Source organism: Takifugu flavidus, chromosome 16 (assembly GCF_003711565.1).
Source record: "Takifugu flavidus isolate HTHZ2018 chromosome 16, ASM371156v2, whole genome shotgun sequence".
Taxonomy (NCBI): Eukaryota; Metazoa; Chordata; class Actinopteri; order Tetraodontiformes; family Tetraodontidae; genus Takifugu; species Takifugu flavidus.
The window spans coordinates 2,473,204-2,498,706 of record NC_079535.1 but is presented as its reverse complement, the minus strand read 5'-3'; the positions used below and the strand labels follow the sequence as shown (position 1 = coordinate 2,498,706).

The window sequence follows — 25,503 nt, the reverse complement described above, 5'->3', positions numbered from 1 at the left end:
CACTTTCAGCGCCTTTGGAGAGACGGTCTCTGTCAGGACTAGGGGAAATAACAGGTACCTTAAATTACTTTCATTCCCACTTTGAATGATTCCAGCCCCTCCCTGCAGTGTGAGCACTTACCACACAATATAGATAAAAACCCATAACGGGCTGGTGCTGGCGAGTACCTCTGCATGCAAGGAGAACAATAGCTCCTGTTTTTTGAAGTGTAATTTTATTTGTCAATATCTCCGCTGTCACCGTGGCGATGTTAGCGCCGCGGCAACTGATTGCTCCGCGGAAATTGTATCACCTCGGAAAAATATCGCATAGAGCCTGCGAAAATAAAACCTGGATTGAAAAATCTGAAATTGAGCGATTGGAAACTATCGCAACGTTCCACACAATTCAGAGCGTGCCGGTTTTCCTCCTGAAAAACACAATATTACACTCCGCCAACTAATCCATATTCTTTGGAGCTTCTGCAGGGAGATGGGCCCGAGTTTTCGAACATTTAAATTGTGGATGATGGATGATTTTACTGCCAAGTGGGGGTTTAGTCGTAGCGCTGCGAGCCGTGAGGGGAGGGAAGCGAGCCGTGCTGCCAGAGAAGGAACCCCAGAGCATCGTGAATCACAGACGGCTCTGGCGAAAGAGGAAAGATGCATCCTGAGACTGCAGGGACGCCGCTGCAAACATCACAGACACAAACTCTCGTCAGTAGATGTGCAGGTTTTCCCGAACGGGTCTGTGGAGGAGCCCTGGTAGCTTCAAAGGACCAGTGTGTTGGTGAGGTGGCGCCGCAAAAAGCTCATGTTTGGTTTGTCTCTTCGGGACTGACTGAAGAAACATGGCAGTTAATCAGTACACCAACAGAAAATTGGCTGGCGGCTCCATTAAAGGTCTGGAGTGTCGGAATTCACGGAAACAAGCAGTGTGGTCGCCAGCCAACTGAGCATCCCTCGCCACGCTCGCCGTAATTTCCTCTCTCTCCAGAGCGAGTGTTTAGCTTGTCTGTTCCACTCTGAAAGCAGTGGAGTACTGTGGCTCCGTGATCTCTGCAGATTTACGGCCTCATGCTGGGTTTTGCACCATTACACTCAAATTAATATATAACTGGGATCATTAGCTTCCATCATTCAATCTCACTAAATCCTAAAAACTAGACCTGGACTGTGATTGTAAGGATCCTGTAATCAAATGAGAATGTATTTCTTTAATTTTAAAACTTTAATTGTATTATACACAAGTGATGCACAAGGATCCTGGTCATTTAGTCACTCATTGGTCAGCAGCAGGTTCGTATGTTACCGTACAAATTGCAATCAAAATTAGTCTTACACTTGGACAGGCGTCCTCTCCTTGCTGTCCGACAAGGATATAGAGGTCCTCGCCTTTCTTTAGCCAGAGGTCCCCTGTGAGGTAAACACCATGTGACCGGCTCATGACCAAGACGCTTCGACCTCCAGCGGCACCGTAGGCTGTGATTCTGTGATTCATCATAAATGCAGTGACACAAAACAGAGTCATTAGGTGGAAAAGTCAATCTAAGCTGCACCAGAACTCTAACACTGATACGCGCCCCTTTTCCACTGAAGAGGTTCCAGGGCTGGTTCGGAGCCAGTGGCTGACTTTGCAGTAATTCTTTGTTTTTCCACCGCCTAAGCACTGGCCAACTGGTTCCAAACTGGTTCCAGGGAAGTACCAACAAGACAGGGGCCAGAGCTCAGAACTGATGATGCAGTGGGTCATATGGGCGGGGTTATAGCCCCAAAACATGATCAGCCAGTCACACGATCGCGTTTCACACTGATATAATGGTCTGACTTGGCTCTGCTTGGCCTATGGAAAAGCAAACTGGTTCTTGGTTGGAACCAGTTAAGCCCAGGCGCTGGCACCTGCACTGAATGAACACCAGGTACTTCTGGGTGGAAAAGCGGAGAACGAGTCCTCTTGTGATGTGTATTTTTTTCTTAATATAGAAAAAAACCCCATAAAACTACTGTACTGCACATGGAAAGTCACCCACTTAAATGAAGGTATTCATTTACAAATGTTCCAGCTTTTGTGGGCTGCAGTATTACTCATCCATTGCGGTCATGTTAGATAAGGTGAGAGAAAATGAGCGAGTGCTGTCTTGTGCACAGAGGCTACCTCAGCTGTTTGCCTAATGACCTTTGGGAAATGCATAATTGCACACTCATCTTTGTAGCCATGTGTCAGCTTCATTTACTAGCTTTGCCAGAGGTCTACGTAGCTAAGGTTTGCATGGAGACTCAAGCTGTTTCTGAATCGCCCACAGAAGCGCTACTCTTTTCTCTTTTTCCTCCAGTAGCCAACACATGGGCTCCCATTGAACTAAACAGTGTGTGTGTGTTGAGGCCTGCAGCCTTCAAAAATGAGTTTAAACTATCAAAATCAAATCCAAGTTAGAGATGCCATGTTTTATCATGAATGCCCAGAGGAGGAGTATTGATCTCAGGACAAGGTGGTGGATATTAATCCAACAAAAGCACCCAGTTTGAGGCAAGTCTGCTGGGGGTTTAGAGTGGATACAAAAACACTCAGAGTTTCTTTCTTCTCTTTTTTTGGGAATAATGTGAGCATAAAATAGAGGTTTCTCATATATAGCCCAATAAAATAATGCACGCTTTAATGAAACAAATGCATGTAGTTAGTTGTTTTTTTTTAAATACATGGAGACTTTTGTAACATCTGTACCTGTAGGTGCCACTTTCCTCAACCTTCCACTTCTGAATGCCTTTCAGTGGCCCCTGAGTGCCGACGGTCACGCTGATATTGTTTTTCCGGTAGGAATTGAGGCATTGAGTGGGAGTCGGGCCTTCAGGTCCCACGGCCCCACAGGTGTGAAAGATCCATTTTTTGGCTGTGTTTAACGAAAGTAAAGAATGAGAGAAAATCATGAGGCACTTCATAGAGAGCTGGAAATGTTCACATTCTTCATCCCACAGAGAAAAAGTTAAGGTGAGAAAGTGGCTGAGATTCATCCACCCACTCTTGGGTATAATACTTTTCTTTGTGTCCCATTTGTTCTCCTTCAGTATTCCCACAACTCCAGTTTAAATCGATACAGCAGAAATATACAAATATGGAGATTGATGTCATAAATAGAGTAAACATGCAACAGAGCTGGAGCTATTACTGCCACTATCAAATCACAACCCTAGTAGGAGGATGGAGTGTCAGGATCACAGGTGACAACCATTCCTCCTCATTTTCTGTGTAATCCCAAGTGTTAGCCTTAATTGCCGCGAGAGGAGCTGCAATTAGCACAAGATTAGTCTTGTCAGATGGACGTGGCTGGACTTAATACTATGCTTCTGAACCCAGAATAAGAGCTTGACACCAGGATGGACACCAGAGAGTAAAGGAACAACCTCTCCGCTCAGCTGTGGACGCTGAGAGACCACTTCGTCAAATCAGACTCCATCTCAAGGATTTTTTTTATTTGAAAGTACACGACTGTGACACAAAGAAAGAAGTAAAGGGTGGTACTTAAAGTTACTCTACGCAGATGGATTTGTCCTAGAATCTCTCAATGACATCAACTCACTGGCAAAGAAGTAAAAAAGATGTTTCCCTCCTTATGATTGAGAATTTGACAAGGTTCTCAGGCTCTTCTTAAATGAAACTGAGCCACACGATATTGAGGAAAACACTTGCTATGATCCTTCTGATAATGGGCCTCAGCCTGTGGCAAATGGGGACCCGCATGCTTGAAGTGCTCAAAGCATCCTTTGAGAAGAAGAAAGAACTGGAGCTCAGAAACAGGACAGTTTGACTCACTCGTCCTGTGGTGATAGGAATAGATTTCTCTTGTGCGGTGGTTCCCAACCTTTTCCTTTAACCCCCCCCAAAAAATCAAGCCAGCAGCAAAACAATCGACGCTGTATAGCTGCTAGCTTGCTAACGTGACGAGACCGAGCGGAAATTCAAGAAGTGTTGGTAAATAATGGCTTTATACATTTAAATGCGGGCCAAAAAAAAAAAAATCATTTAGTTTATAAAGAATTTTGACTACCCAACTGGGTGTGTTATTGGGTTTTTTAAAGTTTAATATGCCCAAAATGATAACTTTGATAACTTCTCAAGCTCAGAACAGAAAAAGTTGCAATCTCTGGTCCCCTGCGGTATCGGGCACCCTGATCTCAGGTTGGGAACCACTGCTCTAGACTTTGGTCAGCAACTAACATCTAAAAAGAAGATTATTGAATGTGTTGGGAATACAATGACTCCACAACTGGAGCAGGAAAGCCCTCAACCCACCCCCCCAAAAGGTAGATTTCAATTCTCGTGGATTTCAGTGTTTCCAAAACGGCAAACAGCTGATAAAGAAAAATGGTATAAAAAAAAAGGTATAAAGAAAAATTCGGAAGCAGAGAAATGTAAAACTGCCTCCGTTTCATATGAAAGAAAACTCTGCCAGCGGTCTTTCAGGGGATCAGCCTCTTCCATCTCCAGAGCGTATCGGGTTTGATAATCCCGGTCTGTTCATCTTGCCGGATCCTCCCTGTGCCAGTTCACATGCAAGTACGTGCACCTAACAAACCAGTCATGAGGTAACTGAACAAAGAAAGATGACATGTGTTGGAGTCCTAAACAGCTCTGCCCTCGACTATATTACATGAAGTGATTTAATATTCTTGTTCCGGTCCAAGTCCTGCTCTGCTTTGCCATGGCTCTTTGCACAGGCATGTCTCTCCCTTCAGATGACTTTTGTTCGTTAAAATAAAAGCATGTTCGGCTCCTCGGTAGAGAAAAAAGAACTGGAAGGGTATGCCAAACTGGCAGGGAAGAAACCTAATGACAGAAGGACACAGTGACAGTAGGACAGGCAGCCAAATGCAAGGAATATAGTTGTTAACATGACTGGACTACTGCAGCAGCATGGGGAGCCTCCTGCTCACCCACGTCCTTCAGAAACCTCTGCCGGCCCCTCCTACCTGACAGACCTACTCCACCACAATACTCTTTCCTTCCATCATTTGCCCTCCCTCCTCTTCCTCTACTGGCGCCGCTCCCTAAAATGTCGGCCACTTTCCTCACCCTCCAAACCTTCCTCAAAACACAGCTCTTGAAATTTTAATCTCTACCTGCACTTTCTTGCTTGAGCAGCTTTTTAAAGTTGTTTTTATCTTCTTTATAGTGCCTAAAATGTACTATTAATAATAGGAGTAGTAGTTTTGTTCACCTTGTACAATAAATGTATGCGAGTATATGTGTGTGTGTGTGTGTGTGTGAATGTGTGTGTAGCAGGATTGATTATAGAGACAGGGCAAATGTAGGTTAGGAGAAAAATGGGGAAGTGGGGATTGGCTGTAGAGGGTTGGTGTTGGGGGGTTATGCTAATGTGCGCGTCTTGGGTAAAGCCATTCTAATCTATGTATCCCTGGACTGGGTATGCTGATTTCACTCCCACTTCCTGTTCCTGAGCGCAGGAGCTTTATCTCCAACAACGGCGTGTGTCAAGGTCAAAAATGAGAGGGGACTTAAAGTTCACATGCGAGGATGACGCCGGGTTTCCGAAAGCGCTGATACAGACGAGCGTGTGACTGAGGGTGGAGGGGTCAAGGCACAAATATCTCACAAGCTGAATGAAAAGGAGAGCAGGCCCTCAAAGCTTTCTGTCCTCTGCGGTCCCCTGGCAATTCTGCATCGGGGGAGCCTGCAAGCTCCTTTAATGCATTACTGTACTCAGCATCTTTTGATGCTGCGATGAGTAATTGTTGTATACAAAGAGGCTGTTTCTGCTACAGGTCTCCTGGTCAACCAGTGGCTGGCCAGGGCTCACGGCAGGAAGGTTTTGCACCAAGGCCTGAAGCAGACTGTAATTTTCCATTCGGTTGTTAAAATAAGTTAGAACGTCCATAAAACAGTCAGTGACAGCATATGTTTCAAACTGTAAGATCGCAGGATGGTTAGAAGGTTATAAAAGAAAGGCAACCTTCCACCTTGAGGCTTGGTGAAATGAACACATTATGCTGCTGCAGACAAGGAGTGACTTCACATTTTTAGCTTGTATATTACCGGTTAATGGCACTATTAATGTTTGACAGCAGTTTATGTGAGATACAACACTCATAATTCATGAATTTTTCTTCTCGATTGGACTATGACAGTAGATTCCCTCCTCCTCTCTCAGCAAGAGTGAGAGAAGGAGGCACCGATTTTGGTTGAGGCCCTTGTGAATATCTGTGAAATATATGGAATCAGCTTTTGCTAACATGAAAACTAATAGATAATGTTTACTATATTCCTACCCTATGAACCTGAAATGGTCTGTTTTAAAACTATAGACCCAAATAAAGATTATTAACTGATTAATTCATTCATCGTACACTGTAAAGAAAATCAGTCAATGAATTAAACACTTTAACCCCAGTAGTTGATGTTGGAATGTGAAATACATCACAAATATTGTTTTGTACCTTCTGTTCCTTGTCTTTTGGGGCTGATATTAAACTCTAATCCTCCTCATAATGATTATTATCATATGCACTATGGTCATTGGTGCACAAATGAATGCTCGGAATTATATTCCAGGTACTTTATATGTATGTGGATATAAGCAACTTTCTGTGCCGGTTCCATTTCCTTCTAAGCATACAAAGATAGCAGCGTTATCCTTATCCAGTGACACTTGTCCTCGATAGGCTGGTGATTAAAAAGATGGATCAAGGCTGGCACATCATGAAATACTCTGAATGCTAAGCACAAAGCTTACAGAACACAAGAGCCCAATTAATTAGAAAAGCCAATTTGGTGTGGCACTGCTCGTTATCTGTCTCATATCTGTCTTACTGAGTAATATTCCCCCTGCAAAACTTAAAGTAACATCATCTAGCCGACTGTTTGCTGCAGGCCAGTGTTTATCAACTAAAGAGGAACTCACATCTACACTCTGCACCTAATTAGCGAGCATGTAATGGCCAAAACCCCCGTTCTAGCATTGAAATTTCAGGAGCTGACATCTGCGGCCAATGAATATTAAGAGTCAGTGGAACTGATTCAATTAGCATCCCCTCATGTCTTTCATCCGAAGCCAGTTTTCTTATTTCCCCGTGGCCGTATGTGGATCAGGTTGGATTGCTCCAGCAGACTGGTTTGCGAGGCTAACGCTATCTTCCATCCCGAATCACGTGTCTGCTCCATTTTCGTAACTCCCACCTACTAACGATGCTGTGGGAACTCTCTCGAGCACCCAATTTGTCAATAAACCAAACACACTTTTGGGCACACGGGCCTGTTCATGTGAATCTGGAATGATGGGATTTGGCAGCAAGCGTGTTAACGTGAATCGGCAGCGCACTGTTGCGCCGGGCTCTAATCAAAGAGACGTCACCTGAGGTTAACAGCTGCATATTTCAGAGCCTTTTAAAGATGCATGATGGAGAAAGCCCACACACAGATGCATGAGACGCACTCCCTTTTGTAACCAGACAGCTAAAGACACGTGTCGGCTGATGCTCAGCACAACAAGCATGTCAGAAATGATGTGCACTTTAATACCTAAGCGCATCTCTTTCAACACCCCCCTCCCCCGACATGTGCCCCTTGGATCTTGCCATCTACCCACAGCGGCTGGATTCATTCACAAAAGGGAGATTAGGCAACAGCATGTAATTTAAATTATGACTTTAATTTCATAAATGCACAGACAGCATGAAGATCTAATGGGTAATGCTGCATTACTGTAGGAAAAGGAAGAAAAGCAGGACCTGAGGTTCCAAAATGGGAGCTTTTCTTCTACTTTATTTATAATTTCAGGGGAGATAAAACCTTTATAAATGCCTGGGATTTCATTTTCAATACCACCATCCACCAAAACTTGCTTGTCCACCATCCACTGACCAAAAGTGGAGAAAAAACATAAAACCAAAACTCCCACCAGTTTCCGTCGAGGTTCACATTCTTACTCCTTCCTCAGGCGAAACTGATGAGTTTACGGAGAGAGGCAGGAAGGGTTAGCGGTGGGAAATCGAAACATCTTGGGCCGGAATAGCAGGGCATCAATGGCAAAATAGAAAGATTCAAAAACAAACAAACAGCGGAAGCTGTAAAGAAAAATGTGCCAGAGGAGGAAACCGGTGGACAGATTCGAGATCAGACGGAACCATGACGCAGCAGCAGACAGGTTTTAAATGGGGGGAAGCACAGACGAAAGGCGGCGTGAAGGGAGAGAAGGTGCAGGCGTGTTGACGGGGTTAATTATTAAGCATGCTGGGAGGAGAACGGACCATTTTTTGAATGGCAGGCCTGCCCAGTTAAAGCCCATCCTGCAGATGTCAGCTCAGGAACGGGAGAACCCAGATGCTCGGCAAATGTTAACCGCTCCTCTCTGCCTTGTGAATCGCGGCGGTGCACGTTAGCTCAACTTTTTGACCGCCTGAGTTAATATCTATGATAATCACGGCTGTAATACTGGGATTTTAATATATTTCCTTTCCGTCTTTCTCTTGGGAAGTCTGCAGGAGTAGACAGTCTTACTTGGGAAAGCACCCTAATATAACCTTTTATTCCTTCTGCCCTCGGAGCTAAATTCTTGTAGCAAAATAGATTAAAGTCTTTTGCTATAATATTGCACATAAAATGTCAAGTGATAAGATTCTCTCTTTTCAGAAGGTTCTCTTCATCAGGATTCTCTTCACGAATGAGGTGGCTGGCGGTTGCTCTGTTAACCAGACTTGGGTGCGTTATAAAATCATGTTAGCGGTTTAAACATTAATACCTGATCTTTAACTGTCCCACGCCGACCATGAAGGGGCAAAAATGAAAGCACAGTGCTCGGCGCTGCATGGAGACATGCAGAGATCAAAGACATGCGGCTTGACAAGCAGCTGCATGAAAAGATCCCCCCCAAAATGACCCTATTAAAGGTCCGAGTCCATTGATTGGTGCATCTTTTCCAAGGTTAGGCTGGGAGACACAGTGTGCCCTTAAACAAAAACCAGGACTGGAGAAGCAGGAAATCAATGAGCCAGATATCCACATTACTAAAGTGCTTCCCAGTGACTCACAAAGTTCACAAAGGACAAACGTTGGACTGACTAAATTAATTTCTTGGATGTTCCAGGCCGGAATCACATCATCATTGCTTAGTGACTGCATTCACCACACTCCACGAGAGGAAGAGATAAAGCTTCACAGGCCTTTAATGAGAGTCAAAGACAATGTTCTTCTGCTTAATGCAGGATGTTCTGATTTCTAAACAGCTGTTTTCTGAATACACCTTATTACTAGTGATGGGACGATGATACCTCAAGGAGTGTATTGACACACTACACAAACTGTGTCAGCACTGTATTGATACTGTGTTGGTCACCCGATAGTGACCCCTGCAGTAGTTATAAAATGATTGCAGGTAAAGGAATTCCTTGTTTGCTAAACTGAGTTGGTATGTAAAATATAGTAAATTTGAGTTACAATTCAGAGTTACAATTTTTTACTTATGTACACACATTCTCTGTTAACTTAACTGTTAAATCATATGAAATAATACAAAAAAGTGATTAGTTTATGAATTTTTATTGAGGAACAAAGGTTTTTGGAGTGTCTTTGCTCCAAGGCGATTTCTCCTCTTAAAAACCAGCTCCCCAGCCTTAGAAAATACTCTTTCACACGGTGCAGATGACGATGGTGAGCAGAGAGTTTTAAGTGCAAGTTGATGCAGATGTGGATGTTTTCTGGTGCTCTCACGAGTATCTGCCAATTCTTCATTGCCATGCCGAGCTCTATAATGCCTCAGCATTGATGAACTGCTCTTATTGATGTAAGAGAGCTCTGTGGAGCAGAGCCGACACTTCAGCTACAATAACATAAAAAGTTAATTTATCTGAAAACAATTCAAACCTCTTCCCAGAACAGAGTAAAAACTAAGGTGGCAAAATTATTCCACACTGGGGAAAACTTCTTAGAACGATCCATAATCACGCAACTGCAAAACTCCATCCAACAAACCCATGACATGTCGATACATTTTGTTTCCTTATAAACACACTTTGGCGCGGCACATCCAAACGATACAATTCCTGTATCGGTCACGTGATTCTTTCTGAAAGCGATACGCGCACTGATACGGGGTTTCACTCTTGAGCTCTCGGCACAGTGCTGACGCACCAGTGTCGCTCGTCCCATCACTACTTATTACCAATGTTAGATCAGTCAATCTTGTATCCACTTAATTTGCTGTAGTTTGGAAACAGACAAACTATGTGGTAGTTTACACAGTATCTGGGTACTTTTGTAAAGGACGTGTTGCTTGTTGCCTATTAACTGCCCTCAAACTTGCAGCTCCCCCCTTGACAACAGCCAGTGGAGGTGAACAGGAATTGGGTGGTGGCGCCTGCTGCCAGTAGGTGGCGCACTTCCTTCCTTGTCGATATCCCATTCAAATTCAGTCCTTTGTGACCAAATCAGGCTCACTCAGTTAGAGCTTAAAACATACCAACTTAAAGTGAATTAAACAAGGAAACTGACAATGCTCATCTTAAAAAAGGCAGCATGAGTCTCCGCTGTGAAAAAACCCCTCTTAGGACAGTCAAACAAGCAACGATGTACTGATTACTTCTTTAAGACGCTCACCTTTATCCGGCAAGGGGCTTCCCATGGACGACATCGTGGTGACGGTCGGTTTAAAGGGGAGCCGCGTGGCGCTGGTGGCCACCGGAGGAAACTCACCATTGGCTGAAATGAGAAAGAGTCATCGCACGTATGAAACGGTCACCTGGTTTCTCATTCGTACCATCGACGTCTACAGAAGAAGATGCCCCCCCCTCTCCCCCCACTCCTCCCCCAGCTGTACCGTGGGCACAAACATCCACAGTTGCGCCTCCGGTAGACCCTCGTTCTCTCTCCCGTTCCTCTGCTTCCTATCAGATGGGTCTCAGTGGGCACTGCTCGTCTGTTAATGCAGTTTCACAACACCCAGCAACACCTTGCGCTGAGCTCTCGACCCCCCGCCGTCCGTGTTGCGGAAGCCGCCCACAGAGGCATCGCTGCCTCCTCAGCTTTCCAATGAGAGGAAAAGCTGCTTTCGCTCAGCCTGCAACAACACACGACAACCTCCTGGATCATCTTTGCAGGTTCTGGAGGCAAACGGAGCCCTGGTTGTGAGCCGCATGTGGAATAATCACTTAGTTTTGAGGCCGATTTGCATTCCGTACAATAAGGGAGGTTGAGGGATCAGCGGTGCCGCTCCAGGCTGCGAGCAGCCGTGATTTAAAGGTTTGCGTCTGTGGCTTTGTTGAATTACTTTGCGTTGGATGACGAGCAGGTGGTGTTTTGAAACGTCGCAGAAGAGGCGAAGCAGAATTCCAAGCAGGAGGTTCCTAATTGTGATGAGGCAATGAGTTATTTATTCAGTCTAATTTGCCTGCTTGGTGGAAACGATGACTACTTTCCCCGACATCCTTCAGAAGAGGGTTCAGGGGAATAAGATTAGATTCTTCATCTTCATTTCTATAATCATTTTACTGGGAAAAATGTAAAAAAAAGCCTCCCTCGTCCCCACTCTGGCTGCTCTGTCATCACTTGGTGGGGGCTCGGTGATTACCACAATATGGCGGGGGCCTCCCTGAACAGATGAAAGATTTGGAATGCTGCTGTGTGAAGGAGTTCCAATTTCTCCACCAAAAAAGGGGTCGAATTTGTCCTATTAGGGTGACACAAAGATCATTCCATGTCAGAGTTGAAACTAAACAGTGAATGAACGAATTTATATCTTTAAAAGGAGAATCCAAATGATTCTGCTGCTATTAGTAAGCTCACAAATTTAGCTGGAGAAAATCAATAGCTCATTCGTTATCCCTGTAATCTCCCCACTGTGGGAGCTCTGACACCGATTTGATAGGCAGATCTACTGCCCCCCCCCCCCCCCCCCCCGACATAACACTAGACGTATGTGGCTGCCATGGATTAGACCATAGGTAGGAGTACCATTCCCAGCAATTAGCCGCATCTGCATAACAAGTTCAGAACCTTTTACATCTGAAACACAGTTGCTAATGAGAAGCCCTGCATTATTTATTCGGAACAACATGCTATATCGGAGCATTTGTATGCTGCCGCAACAGGAGGAGGACTCGGCGGGTCCACCACATGGCAGCAGGAACTAGAGGGCAGGGCCATGACCGACATGGTTGTCAGTGTTCATTAGCAGCAGGTTTCGAGATGCCGGCAGCCGCTCGCACAGGGACGGGGCACCCAAAATATCAGAGATAGCCAGGGCTCCACGCTTATCACACTTATAGTCTCAACGCAGGATTCAGATGCTGTTTTGGTGTAGAAAATGAGCGTTGAGCGTTTCGTCCAAGGGTGACAGTGGCTTTAATGAACTGGGACTTCGGGTTCTTTATAATAAATGCTCAATTATCAATGGACACGACCCTGAGAAGAACCGAGGCTCGGATTTGTGGTGTCAGGCGTGACTATAGCGAGGTGATTATTGTCGTAAAAACAAGTCATTATAATGTAATCTGAGCGAAATATCAGCAGTATTGATAAAAGACTGGGAGGTGCAGTCAGGATGGTAAAATTCAGCTTTTCGCACGTTCTCATCTGGCAACACTATTTTCTGCTTCGACTGTTGGTTCCATTACAACAGACTGCACCAGGAAGATGGACCGTGAGTCACTGTAAGACTCCTGCAGCCACCTCCGCCACCTCCTCACCAGCTGTCACCCCGGCCTTTGCTGCTTACTGTTCCCGTCTACCTCCGCTCCAGTCAGTGATTGTCGGATTCAAGGCCAAAATGAGCATTTACCCAGTTTACACCAGAAACCTCTCCCTATCCACTGTAACGTATTAATATAAATACTCGCAAAAAGCTCATAATTCTTCTCTTATCTGCTTATTTCTAGGTGGTTTATGGCGATTAAGTTGCATCACTTTTGTTATTTTAAAGTGTGAAATAATTCCCAGCTTTGGGATTCTCAACATCTCTTGTTATTCTAAAAGCTTCCAGCATGAAAGCTTCTGTGCAATCTACCTAATCTGATGAATTCGGCAAAAAATTGGAAAAAAAATGAAGAGGCTGCTCGGGCCAACACCTGAAGGGCAATAGATGCAACATCAGGCAGAACATCCCTGCCAAAATCTACATGTGCACTCCATCCATGGTGCGTAGGCATGTACGGCTGATCCACCGCATAATGTGTGCGCGGCCTGTTTATATGCTGCAACACACACACAGGGGATGCTCTAGGCAGCGCTCGTCCCCATCATTCATCCCGATCACACTTGGAAATGACGCCTTTTGCGGCGCTTCGCCATCCTCCATCAGTCTGATTGATAGTCAATAAAATGTGACTGTGTCAAAGGCGGCGGTAGATAACGGATCCCTGGTCCTAAATGAAGGGACTCTCCGTCCAGAGACAGACGAGAGGATTCTTCGCTGTTGCTACCCAAGCGCCGCTGCTCCAGAGGACATAAAACACAACCACTTTGCAGTTATCTTCTATGAAATGCCATCTCGCATACAGGGGCGCTGACCCGGTCGCCGCGCCCGCATCCATGGCGGCGGCGGCGACTCTGCCTTTAGCTCGGACAAACACCAATATCTCACGTCACGTCGAGCCCACAAACTTTAGATTAAATCTGCAGTTTATAAATATCCTGAAGCATCGCCAGCAGGTCAAAATGCAATTTTCATGCTATTTTTTTGCACTGGTGACATACATTTCTTTTTAAAAAGACTAACAAATAACTCATAATAGTGCATATAATTGAAATGAAAAAAAATAAATTAGCATATATATTGTGTGTGTTAGCATTGACAGTCCCAGGACCGCTCTACATCAACACAAACACATTTTTAGATAAAATAATAAACACCCATCACGCTGACAGGTGGACGTGTCAGCGAGGGACACTGCACCATGACCGGAGCATTGTAATTTCCCCATTCAAGTCGGGAGAAATTGTTATTCCTGTCAGAACACTGACAGGTTCCTCCTCAGAGGTCCACCTAACCTTTCATTCACCTGATGTTGGAGTCTTTGTTACACCTCCGTTTTTTTCCCCGCTTTTTTCTATCTCTGTGAGAAATCTTGATAAAGCAACCCAATAATCACAAACGAATTCCACATAACTAATGTGAGGTTTGACCTTTAACAGCCTGCGAAAATGCGGTAAGGTAAGCCCTTAATCAGAAAGCTGTATATGAAAGATTTTATCTCTCGTGGCATTTCTCAAAGAGAAATGTTCTCAAAGAGAATGTGCCAAGCAGAGCAGGCGGATATCGTATATTAATGTCTGCTTAGTATCCCATTTCATAGGCTTCACCTGCCAGCTTCATTTGGAGGAATAACAAAACTGCTGTGGAGAGAGAAAAAAGGAGTCTCCTCTTCATTGATCATTGTTTTTCTCCCATTATGTTTGTCATATTTAATAAATCTGCCGATTGGTCAAGCGGCAATAATTCAAGGCCTGATGCAGTCACAGAGGTAACAACATTTACATTTCAGTATACTCACAAGCCAGGAAGCAATCCATGCTAAAAGAGATGTTGTCGAGGGAGATTGATGAACCCGGTCCAGGTCCATTTTCAGTGCTGAACTGCAGCCAGAACCTGCAACGGGACACATCTGTGTTAACTGGCTCACAAGCTGTGGCTGATGCGATCACGTCCACCTCAAATATTTAAGAAAAAAAACCACTCCGGATGTTTTGAGTTGTTGTCTTCCTTAAGAAAAGATCCGTTTTTACTGTTAATAACGGCTTTACCCCTCAGGATTTGAGATCATAAAACCTGAAGGACATATAAGCACATTTAGGATCTAATGAAGGAGTTAAATTTGGAAAACACATCACTTTTCCCCAGTGACCTTAGCGGCGGTCGGGGCTAACGGGGATGTCTTCAGTATTTATGATAAGTAAACTCCTAAATCTTTCCTCAAGCCTCGGATTAATCTGCTGAAAGTCGGCGTCTTTCAATTTGACGGAAAAATATCTGCGTGGCCTTTAATTGCATAGTTGTAATTGTACATCAAGGCACTTCGGTTTTATTTATATAGCCTGTAATTACAAGCATAATTGCCTCTTTTAACAGAGACACATTCTTCTTCCAGGAAGTGCAACAACAACAGTCAAGCAAATGTCCCAACAATCGCTTTGATGCGTCACATCAAGGCTTTTCATATTGTTATAACATGAGATGTATCTGGGATCATTGGACGGCACTGTCGATGAGCAGTGGGCATTATGGGTAATTATTCAACTTCATTCAAATTCCATCATTTGGCCAGTGGGGACGTGAAGACGTGTTTCAGTTTCAAAGCATCCAATCCCAAGAAGAAAATGAACTTATCATGGATTCTCCTCTGCAGGATGAATGTCTGCGTCTACTAATCACCAGGGTTCATTCCTGAGGTTCTCTACATTAAAGCCATTTGCTCTTAACCCAGTCGGCTGGATGAGTGTTCTTAAATATTCCCACAGTCACTGATGCGCCTGGGCCAGCATTTCCACCGAACGAGCCACCGAACGAGCAATTCTGTAACCTAATACAACGGCCACCTTCCGTCACCACCGCCAGCTACCGTTTCATGGTTTAATATTTCCTGTCAGGAGTTGCCGTCACCTAAAGATGCCGTATTCAATCTGTGTCATTCCTGATGTCAGCTCGCAGCCATTCAAACACTCCGCTTCAGTCATAACTGCTCTCCAGGCTGTGTTTCTGATTCCACTCTGATTCCATTTGAGCTCTACAAAGGTCACTGCGCAGAGAGTGGCGGGTTCTCCTCACCATTACGGACATGACATTCCAATTAAGCACACGGACGTAGCTGACTACATAACCCAGGAATCAAAAATTAATCACTCTCAGGGGATCTGGATTATCCAAGCCTGAGTGGCGGACAAAGCCCAGTCAGGAAGAGCTGAGCTGCCTTATCTGGGGTTGCCTTTTTCTCCTCCTCCTCCTCACCTCTTTATTCTACTGTGCTTTCATTTATCTATCTTTTTGAGGGGAAATTAGGGCCATGGCTAATTGACAGCCAAGTGTGTTGGGTGGAGGCTTGTGTATTGATTCTTGGTATAAAAGAAAGCTCTCTGTGGGGTTTATTAATTTTGTAAATTCACGTTTCCCAGGGAGTGGATTTGTAAATCTGCATTTATGTAAAATAGGGGGACAGAAATGCTTTCATCCCTCTGTGTGTGTGTGTGTTTGTGAGTATGAGTGTGCATTTGCTACATACACTCCAATTGACAAGCAAAATGAGGAAAATGTTGGGAAGTGAGGCCATTTTGGCCGGTCCTCACAACTTTAAAGGACAATTTGAGGGTTAGGATCTGGTTTTAAGGTTGAAGTTAGACTTAGTTTAGGTCAGGATCAGGGTTAGGGGTTAGTTGGGGTGGTTAGGGTAAGGAGCTGGGAAATGCATTATGTCCTCACAAAGATAGATACATTGACGTGTGTGTGTGTGTGTGTGTTTACCATACCAGTCTGCCAGGCCATAAAGAGGAAGCGTGATGAGTTTCCAGGACTTCTCAGATTTGGCTTCACTGGCTGAGTTCCACAGTTGGCGCGGCTCCTCTGGACCTGTGCTGTTCTCCAGTAACCACAGAGACAACAACCCCTTGTGTGAGCCCCCGGAACACAGCCAGAAACGCACCTGTTGAAGCAAAGGTGCCGTTGAGGCTTTAGTCAATAACACCTTTCTGAAAAACATAAAATGCACCTCTAACACTTATTCCTGGATTGGAGGTAAACCAGCCGAGTGTTTAACCCGTCACACCGCTCAGGGAGGAGGTGCATTCAGATCGGCACCAAGATTCTTTGGCAACAGCCGCCCGCTCTGTTCTAATTATTCTATGATTAATAAAAGTTCAACCTGGATCATCATTTTTATTACTTTATCATCTACGCTGCTCCTGCAGCCACAATCTAATTTCACATTTATGTTTTTGGGGAGGAGGGTGTCTAAAAATGGAACGGCAAACAGAAAAAAAGAGGACTCCAAAGGTTGCTTGCAAGCAGGAGATTTGAACAGATCCCTCTGCGGCATTTCAGCGCGGCCAAGAACACTGTTCCCGCTTCTCCTTTTAAGTCGAACAGATGTTGGCTTGAGAATGAAAAGTCCAAGAACAGACGGCACCACCTTGACAACTGGATTCACGCTGGGAGCTCGGCGATCGCATGTCCTTATCAACGGCAACACCGTATGGCTTAAACATTAAGATTACCGACCATGAAAGCAAATGTGGTCTGTGGCTAATACCCACAGCTAATATCTTTGGCATAGGCATCCAACAGCAGACAAGCTAGATTGGACAGCACCAGTTCAGTGTAGGGAGAAGGATTTAGTGTGTTAATCTGGAATCAAGGCTAATCTTTGGCTATACACCGAGACGCTAGTGGGGAACGTCTGAGGTGGTGTAATACTCTTCCCACTGCTTCCACAAACATCACAACACCCTCTGATTCCATGCCTGCTGCTCCTGTCGCTGCTCACCTCTCTGTCATTCTCAGATTTACTCCCCACTTCTCTTGTTATCTGTTGTTTTGGTCTTTTGAACTCTCCTCCATCTGCAGTCCTCACTACTCCCAGACTGCCCGCAAAGAGCACAGCCAGAGGGCCAAAGGTTGCCACAGCACATGGTATTAATCCAAATGACATCTCTATATGGTGCGCGCAACATGGAGGAAACAGTCAACTCCTGAGACCTGCCCCATTAGCAGTCTGGCATGAATAATACAAGACTTGTAAATATTTTTGCAAATGGGTCAGCAGATCCTTGTGAGCGATGAGGTCGTTGGCATTCTTCTTCTCAGGGCGCAGCTTTCTGTCTGGGGACATTGTTGTTTTGAATGTGAATGAATGAACCTTTCTGAAGCAAATGACCTTCAAGGTTGTGAACTGCAACAGAGAAATATTGAAAAAAAACAAAAAAACAAGTGTCCCTCATCTAAAGCATCTCGGCTTGTTGAACCACAGGAAGTGATTTTCCCATAGGAATTATTTTTCTCCACTTCCTGCCCCCGTCTGAAATCACTGCAAACCAGCCCCAAATTTGGTGGAAGAAGCCGATACGTCCGGCGGGTGAGTTGTGTTTTACGTCAGAACCTGTGGCCAGTGGCTGGTTGGGTCATCAACTCTGGCGTGGACCCATCATGAGAACGATTCCCAGGCAGGTTCAGACCAGTTTTAACCAGGTTACATGTATGATGTCTTCAACGCAACATCTGGGGTTTTTATTGCACTTTTAATGCTAGTAAACACAACGACTCTTGTACAAAAATATGGATATAAATGTTCTATAATGTGCTATGTGATGACCACTGAAGCAAGACGTTCTCAGCCCCGAGGAGAGAGTAATAACGGGCGTTCACATTTTTCTGTTACACAGGAAGATTTAAAAACCAACCAATGAAAAATAAAAAGCAGTGAACGCTCAGTTAAGTCAGGAAAGGACAATCTGCAGTAATTTACCTGAAACATCTATTTTAGGCCTTCGATAGCAGTGGTTCCAACCTTTTGTCCTTAAAGTCTGCTTGGACGCAAGCAGGGCCCTACCAACAGTCCAAATGCATCAAATGAGGTTATCAAGTTATTTACTTACAATAAAAATAGCTTTCTTCCTATTCCCATTATCCAACAAACAAGGTCACAGATGTTTTAGCAAGTAATAGCTCAATAAATGTAATTGCGGACCAAAAATAAGATTTAATTTCGTGTATAAAGAATATTGCTGATCCACTTGAGTGTGTTATTGGAGTATTGTAATGTAAACTGCACAAATATCAAATATTTGTTATTTGATATCCTCACAACCTCAGAACAAATAAAGCTCTGAGCAACACCTGCAATCTGTGGCGCCCCCCGTAGGGGCCGGGACCCCAGGTTGGGAACCACTGCTCTATAGTATGTAGATAAGCCTAATTAACCAACTCATTTAAGTGGATGGCCGAACCGGTTTCCATAACATGATGTAAATGGTGGCTCCGCTGCCTCATGCCCCAGTTTACACCTACAGGCAGTAGATGCACCTTCATGAACCAACACTTTCCTTTTACACAGAAACAAATGCTGCAGTGTCTGATATGTACCCCAGCATGCATGACGGGACTCATGCTAATTTTAATCTGTTGCACAGTTTTCAAGGTTCATTAAGTTGCTTTTCACTCTGCAACTCTGGCAGTGGTTTTTAAAGGAGCCTGGGGATATTGACGGTATTAGTTCTTCAGTGTTCATCTGAACGTGGTAATGAATGTTGAATGAATGCGCCATTTGCATCATAGTGAAACCGAGCATGTTAATCTCTTGATGTTGTCGCGTGAAGACGTGATCTGCGTAGGTGATCTTTTTTTTTTGGTGTCCGGGGACGCAAAGTCTTTGAGAACGTTGATCAAATGTGGTCTCATGTTACCCGGATTATTTTGGGATGTATTGGGAGACACGCTAAATCGGCCCAGATACATTCAGCAACACACATTTTCTCTGTAGAAATACAGAGTTAGCATGCTGTTAGCAGTTAATATGCGCAGGCCAGCTGCAATATTACAGTACAAAAAACCAAAAAACCTACAGGCAATACAGAAACGTATGGAGGCTTACTTGCTGCTGTTTGAAACCTGAAACCACCAAAATTTGAATAAATCTGCCAGGATAATAAACCTGCCTTAACAATGCCCCGTTTCTATGAGAACAGAGATTTTGGGATGTACCCACAGCCTAATAAGAGGTCAGGTAAGCTGAATTGCAGAGACCACATCCTGCGTTTGTGCATGCCTGTGAATAATGAATGTGATGAGGCGGCGCAGAGGGAGCGCGCTGTGCATTTCTCACCGTGCACGGGGAGTTTCTCAGAGGGGGAGGGAAGAGGGGACTCCTCAGAACTGCCGGACTACGCTGCCCTTTGGCGTGGCCTCCTTCCACAGAGAAGCTCACACCTATGAAATACAAACACAAATGTGCAGAGAGAGATCCCAACACATACGCGGGTGTCAATACATAAACACATCATTTCATATTTCCAGGCTCACTCAATTTCCTCGTTTTGGAAATCTAAAATTTTAACCCTTGAAATTTTGGGTTTGGCACAACACCACTGAGCTTCAACTTGTAGGGAACAAGGACCACCCTCAGCAAAATGAGACACACTCGTGTCTCTGCACTGATGATGAACTGCGGATGGAGGAGGATGCAGGGAGTCGACACGCTGCAGCGTTTGCTCTCAGCGGGATTCTGTTTGTACCAAAGCAAAATCAGTGTCTGTGGCTTTAGAGATTCGGGTATGTTGCTACAGCTGTTAGAATCAAATATTCCAGGTCATTAAAATCCCCAAATATATACATCGTTGCTTTCATGTAAAATTTTCCCTCCGGAGGTTCTAATGAGGCATTAGCACTTGAAAGAGTCTGCAAATAGGCCAGCGTTTTATAAGCTCCTGATATCACGAGAGATGCACGTTCGCCACCTGATGATGGGCAGCTCTGTCTGGACGTCTTGGCTGGCGACTGGAGTCTTTTCCAGGAGAGAGTGCGACCAGCTATTGGCTTCCAGCTGCAATCACCGTCTTCAAAAGAGCAGTAGCTGCCATTGAGAAAGTCACCTGAGGAGGTATGGAAGAGAAAACTGATCAAGGTAGGCAGGAGACAATAAAGAAGAGTGGTGGTGGTGTGTGTGTGTGTATGTTGGGAATGGGGCGTATAATGAGTAGAAGGGCCTGGCCAGAGGATAGACAATACTGAGGTGAGTGACCACTGACAGCCTCTGACAGGTGGGGGTGATGGGGGTTGTCACAGCTTAAGGACCTAAGCAACAGTGAAGGCAGTGAAGCATATTGGACGGACAATGGAACTCCCCAACTGAAGAGCAGCACTTGATATACTTTTCTTTTCAAGATCAATGCAATCTTTCATATTAAGAGCATGACTAACCTACAATTATTACAAAACTCAGCTTCACGAGTGCTGACGAGGACCAGAGGGCGGGAGCACATCACACCGGTTTTAGAATCGCTGCATTGGCTACCCGTGCGTTTCAGGATCGATTTTAAGGTTCTTTTATTAGTTTTTAAATGTCTTAATGGTCTCGGCCCGACTTATTTATCCGACATGCTTTTATTCTATCAACCCTCGTGGACTCTGAGGTCCTCCGGCACCGGCCTTTTAACCGTTCCACAAGTAAGCTCTAAAACGCACGGGGAAGCGGCCTTCAGTTATTATGGTCCCCGACTGTGGAACAGCCTGCCGGGGAACCTCAGGGCCGCAGAGACTGTTGAGATTTTTAAAAAGAGGCTCAAGACACACCTTTTTAATCAGGCCTTTGATTGATTTTCTGATTATTTCTTTTATGTTCTCATGCTTTTTTATGTCTTATCCTTATTTTACTTGATACTTTTACTGTTTTACTCCCTCAGTTCTTAGTTTCTCAGTTTTTAGCTTTTATACCTTTTATCCCATTTACTGTTTTAGTCCTTCAGTTTTTAGCTCCAGTGTTTCCTCATGGTGTTTCCTCATGGGGGCCTGCCAGGCTGGGAGATGTTTCCGGTCTACCGCTGGGGGTGCTGTCCCATTGTCGACCCTGGCCTGGGTGGTTAGGGGGCTCTGTGCTTGGTGTGGAGCCTCCGGTCTGTCTGGGTCGGGGTGGGACTTTGTGGCGGTACCACCTGTGGTCACGGACCGTGACCTCCCTCGGCCTGGTGGGCCTCCAAAGGTGGCGTCTCCTTTGCCTCAGGTCTCGGTGCCCAGCCATGTCTCAGCTTGTCTCAGCTTGTTTGTGTGTGTGGGTGTGTGTGTGTGTAAGTGTGTTGTATGCATGTGTGTGTGTGTCCTTTTTCTTGATTCTCTTGTTGTCTTTGCTGTTTTTATCCTTTGTGAGGCACTTTGTGCTACCTAGTGTATGAAAAGTGCCATATAAATAAAGATTGAATTGAATTGAAATGAAATGAATTAAATGACAGGATCAAAACAGATCTACATAGGCATAGCTGCGCCAAGGGTAGTGCTGAAGCTGTTGCTTTTATTTGGAAGATTTCTTCATCTATATACAGATACTAGCATGCCCTTTAAATCGTGCCAGCAGAAAAATAATGTAATTTTGGGCAGTTTTAGTTGAGGTCATCTTTGTAGCTTTAAAAGAGATAATGCATGCGGACATTGATATATATATATATATATATATATATATATATATATATATATATATAAATAATATCTAGCAAACATTCCAATACTGGAGTGTTAAGGTCACCCGACTGACCTTATCTAGTGTTTAAATTGTAAATATGTGCAGGAGAAACAATGTTTAACTTGCAATTCTCATCTTTAGTGTTATAAATACTTCCCTGATCCTCTTTTGATTCACTGTTTATTTGTCAAATGTGCAGACACACATGAAAGATTATCGTTAGAACATCCCAATTAGGCTAGCCAGGCAGTGGGTAGAGAAAATATTTGCAGCCTCTAAATTTTTCGGTATTTCTTAGGGTGAAGCCTCATGTCAAAATAGTGAAAAAGCAAAACAAAACAAAACAACTACCAGTAAAAACAACCAACCATACAAACAACCCCCCCCCCCCCCCCCCCCCAAAGGCACACAATCACACACACATTAATTTTTTTTGCCCCTCATCAATCGACACTCAAAACCTCACCAGAACAGCCAAAATTAATAAAAAAGAAAAACCGGAAATATCCCATGAACATAAGTATTCTTACTTTTAGCAGTCACATCAGGATAGAATTTAATTGGAGCAGATTTTTAAGGTGCCCAGCTGTCTCAATAAGGTCTTATAGCTATATAAAGCCTATTTCAAGCATATTAGAGCAAACATGAGATCCATGGGGTGAAAAGAACTGCCTGAAGAGTTGGACCATTAAAATACTCTCCACAGTGAAAGACACATGAAAAGGCCAAGTAGTTTTTCTGCCTTTCTTCCCACCTCATGCGATACTTCTCCATTCACCCTCCTGTGCTCCACTCCTACTGCCCCACCCACCATCAAGCCACCACTACTTGCCTGACTCCCATCCCTACATCCTGGACCGATGTTCTGTTGCAAACCTTGAGTGAATCTAGGTAATTTCCTCAGACTTCTGCCCCCAACCACAAGGTCTGCCCTTACCCTCCTGGTTTTGGTCTACCTGTTCTGTGGCTGTGCGGAGATTTGCTGCCTTGTTGCAACAGTTTGAGAACCTATGATCCAAACTGTGACTCCCTGTTAAACAGAGACTCTTTCTATTACCACACTGGTCTCAACAGGTCTGCTGTGTGGGTTTTTACCCACTGGACATTCCCTCTGCATCTCCCTGTGTCTGCTGCAAACCACATTAAAGTCACTACCAACTGTACCTGTGGGTCTGCTTTGTGGCTAAGTCCTGCCCCCCCTCATGGTTACAATTACATCTTTCCTTACAGCAAATGTAGATTCTCATTACCTATACATTCAGCTGTGAGTGAGGGCTCCCACACATTTGGCATCTATCCAGTTTTGGTTTTGAGAATGTGAAAAATAACCCAAACATTCTGGGTATCCTTCATCAGACTTGCAAGTCCTGCATTCCAAGATGGCATCTTGCTCCCGAAACGAAAGCTTGTCAGGCGCTCCTACCTTAGTTACTGTTGCTAACATCTCTCCCAAGAATCTCCCATTGGTCTATTCTGCCGTAGAGCAGAGAAATAGCCAAAATATAAGAGGGGTGAATACTTTCTGTACCCATTGTAAGTCCTCTCTGCAGAACAATACTCTAATTGGCTCCAACGAACACTGTTCAACACGAATGTCACATGACCTCATAATTATTATCTGCCCAGAATGCACCACAAGCAGATTAAGCTATATCCACCACACTGTGGATATGCCTTCATTTTTTATTGATAATGACTACTTGATGTGATACTCTTTTGACATTTGACCCTTTATGGAACTGGTGAGGTGCACAGGAGCCATTGTGGGACACCAGCCCCAAATCAGCTTCTCTTTGGATGAGAAACCAAAGAGGATGCAACTTCAGCGTCCCCTGAAGTAATCGACCAAAACAAATTTGTGAACTGTCTAGTAACTGTCTTCCCTAATTTTCTGTCAGTAGCTGATCTGAAGTTGCATGTGTTGACTGTCACAGCTATATCTTTTCTTCTCTGACCACCGTTCAATAATCCTTCTTTCCACATTCGGTATAACCATGGCGGCCTTCTTGTGTCTGTCTGACTGTATTTTATTTCCGTGATGAGGGAATGACAACCCCGTGGAAATACAGAAGTCCCTGTATGGCTGTAGGCAACTTTTTGAACAGTAGAATCTTGGCCAGGAGCCTCCCTGATACCATGCAATCTGTTCCCCTGTAATTGGTCTTGTTGTCACTTCCTGCACATACACTTTTTTCCCCCCCAGTGATCTGCTTCAAGTAAACAGTCCAGTAGGGATGCTAGAGACTGGCCAGCCATTCTTTTTCTATTTAAGAATAGAGCTCCTCTGTCACTGTTAAAATCTGTGAGCAGAATGCAACCGAGGAAAGTTTGTAAAGTGTTTTACAAACACCAGACAGGCTGAAACTCAACCATCATACTGCTCCCCTGCTAGTTCCTTCACTGCTGCACTCAAAATGACTTACTCATTCACTCTGATGTCTTTTTTTTCGTCAACTAATACATATAATACACTCAGTGGTCATGTGTTTGGTGATGTACTGCTTTGTCCTTGATAAATAACTATTAATGAAAATAATTAACAATGAACGTCATTTCTAGTGTCTCGTGTGCGACCGCAAAGGATATGTTGCTTGTTTAGGGGAGATTGGTTGTACACTGCTTTTCACAGTGCATTAGAGTTAGGGTTGGGTGCATGAAATAAGGTGCAACCATCCTCACTTAACGTTCCAGCCAACCTACAAAATGGAGAACTCTTTATTAACTGTATTATTTAGGGAATAGGGAGCAGTTTCAGACAGAGATTAAGTTGCAGAAATCTTTTCCTAAAGTCCTAGACACTCATTGAACAGGCTACTATTGATAACCACAAATAAACACCTCGCCAACATGATCCCGTTTAGATTTGAGTAACTTTATGTTGGCAACATGTTATAAGGCGGGTTTTACACTGCTCTCGGGTTTCTTCTTAACTTTTTATGCCCAGATTCTGGTGCTAATTATCATTTTTAAAATGGTGTTCTCCATATAATGGAATTAAAATAGGCTTAAGCTGAGAAAATGAAGCACAAGCATTCTTCTCCAACATCCTGCACTGCTCTGAGAGTGTATTACTCTACATAATGAAACATGTGATGATTTCTTTTAGGCATTTACAGTAATGTACATACTTTGATGTTAACACTCAAATCAAGTTAAGACAAAATGCTTTAGTTAATGAGGTATGAGTCTGACATTAACCATTATTGTATGGAATAGTCACGAATCATTACTTTGGTTATTTATTTATAGCAGTTTGGCTGCACTGTTTATTAGCACGTCCTTTGTTACAGTAATTTGCCACATTTGCGTTCTAGCTGCTCCGGGTTTTAATTCAATTTTTTCCGAGTTTCATTGTTAGTGGTAGTTTCATAG

General features: G+C 44.1%; 1 protein-coding gene across 2 annotated transcripts in view; it reads right to left on the bottom strand.

Moving 5' to 3' along the window:
- alk (ALK receptor tyrosine kinase) overlaps nucleotides 1-25,503 on the bottom strand; it is a 264,817-nt gene that overhangs the window by 26,161 nt on the left and 213,153 nt on the right. For both annotated transcript variants that reach the window (XM_057058765.1, XM_057058766.1), the window contains exons 7-13: nucleotides 20,417-20,551; nucleotides 19,786-19,889; nucleotides 16,439-16,611; nucleotides 14,473-14,567; nucleotides 10,583-10,684; nucleotides 2,702-2,867; nucleotides 1,322-1,469 (exon numbers count right to left, since the gene is read on the bottom strand). In XM_057058765.1, coding sequence (XP_056914745.1) covers nucleotides 1,322-1,469; nucleotides 2,702-2,867; nucleotides 10,583-10,684; nucleotides 14,473-14,567; nucleotides 16,439-16,611; nucleotides 19,786-19,889; nucleotides 20,417-20,551 — 923 coding nt within the window. The remainder of the gene's footprint in view (nucleotides 1-1,321; nucleotides 1,470-2,701; nucleotides 2,868-10,582; nucleotides 10,685-14,472; nucleotides 14,568-16,438; nucleotides 16,612-19,785; nucleotides 19,890-20,416; nucleotides 20,552-25,503) is intronic.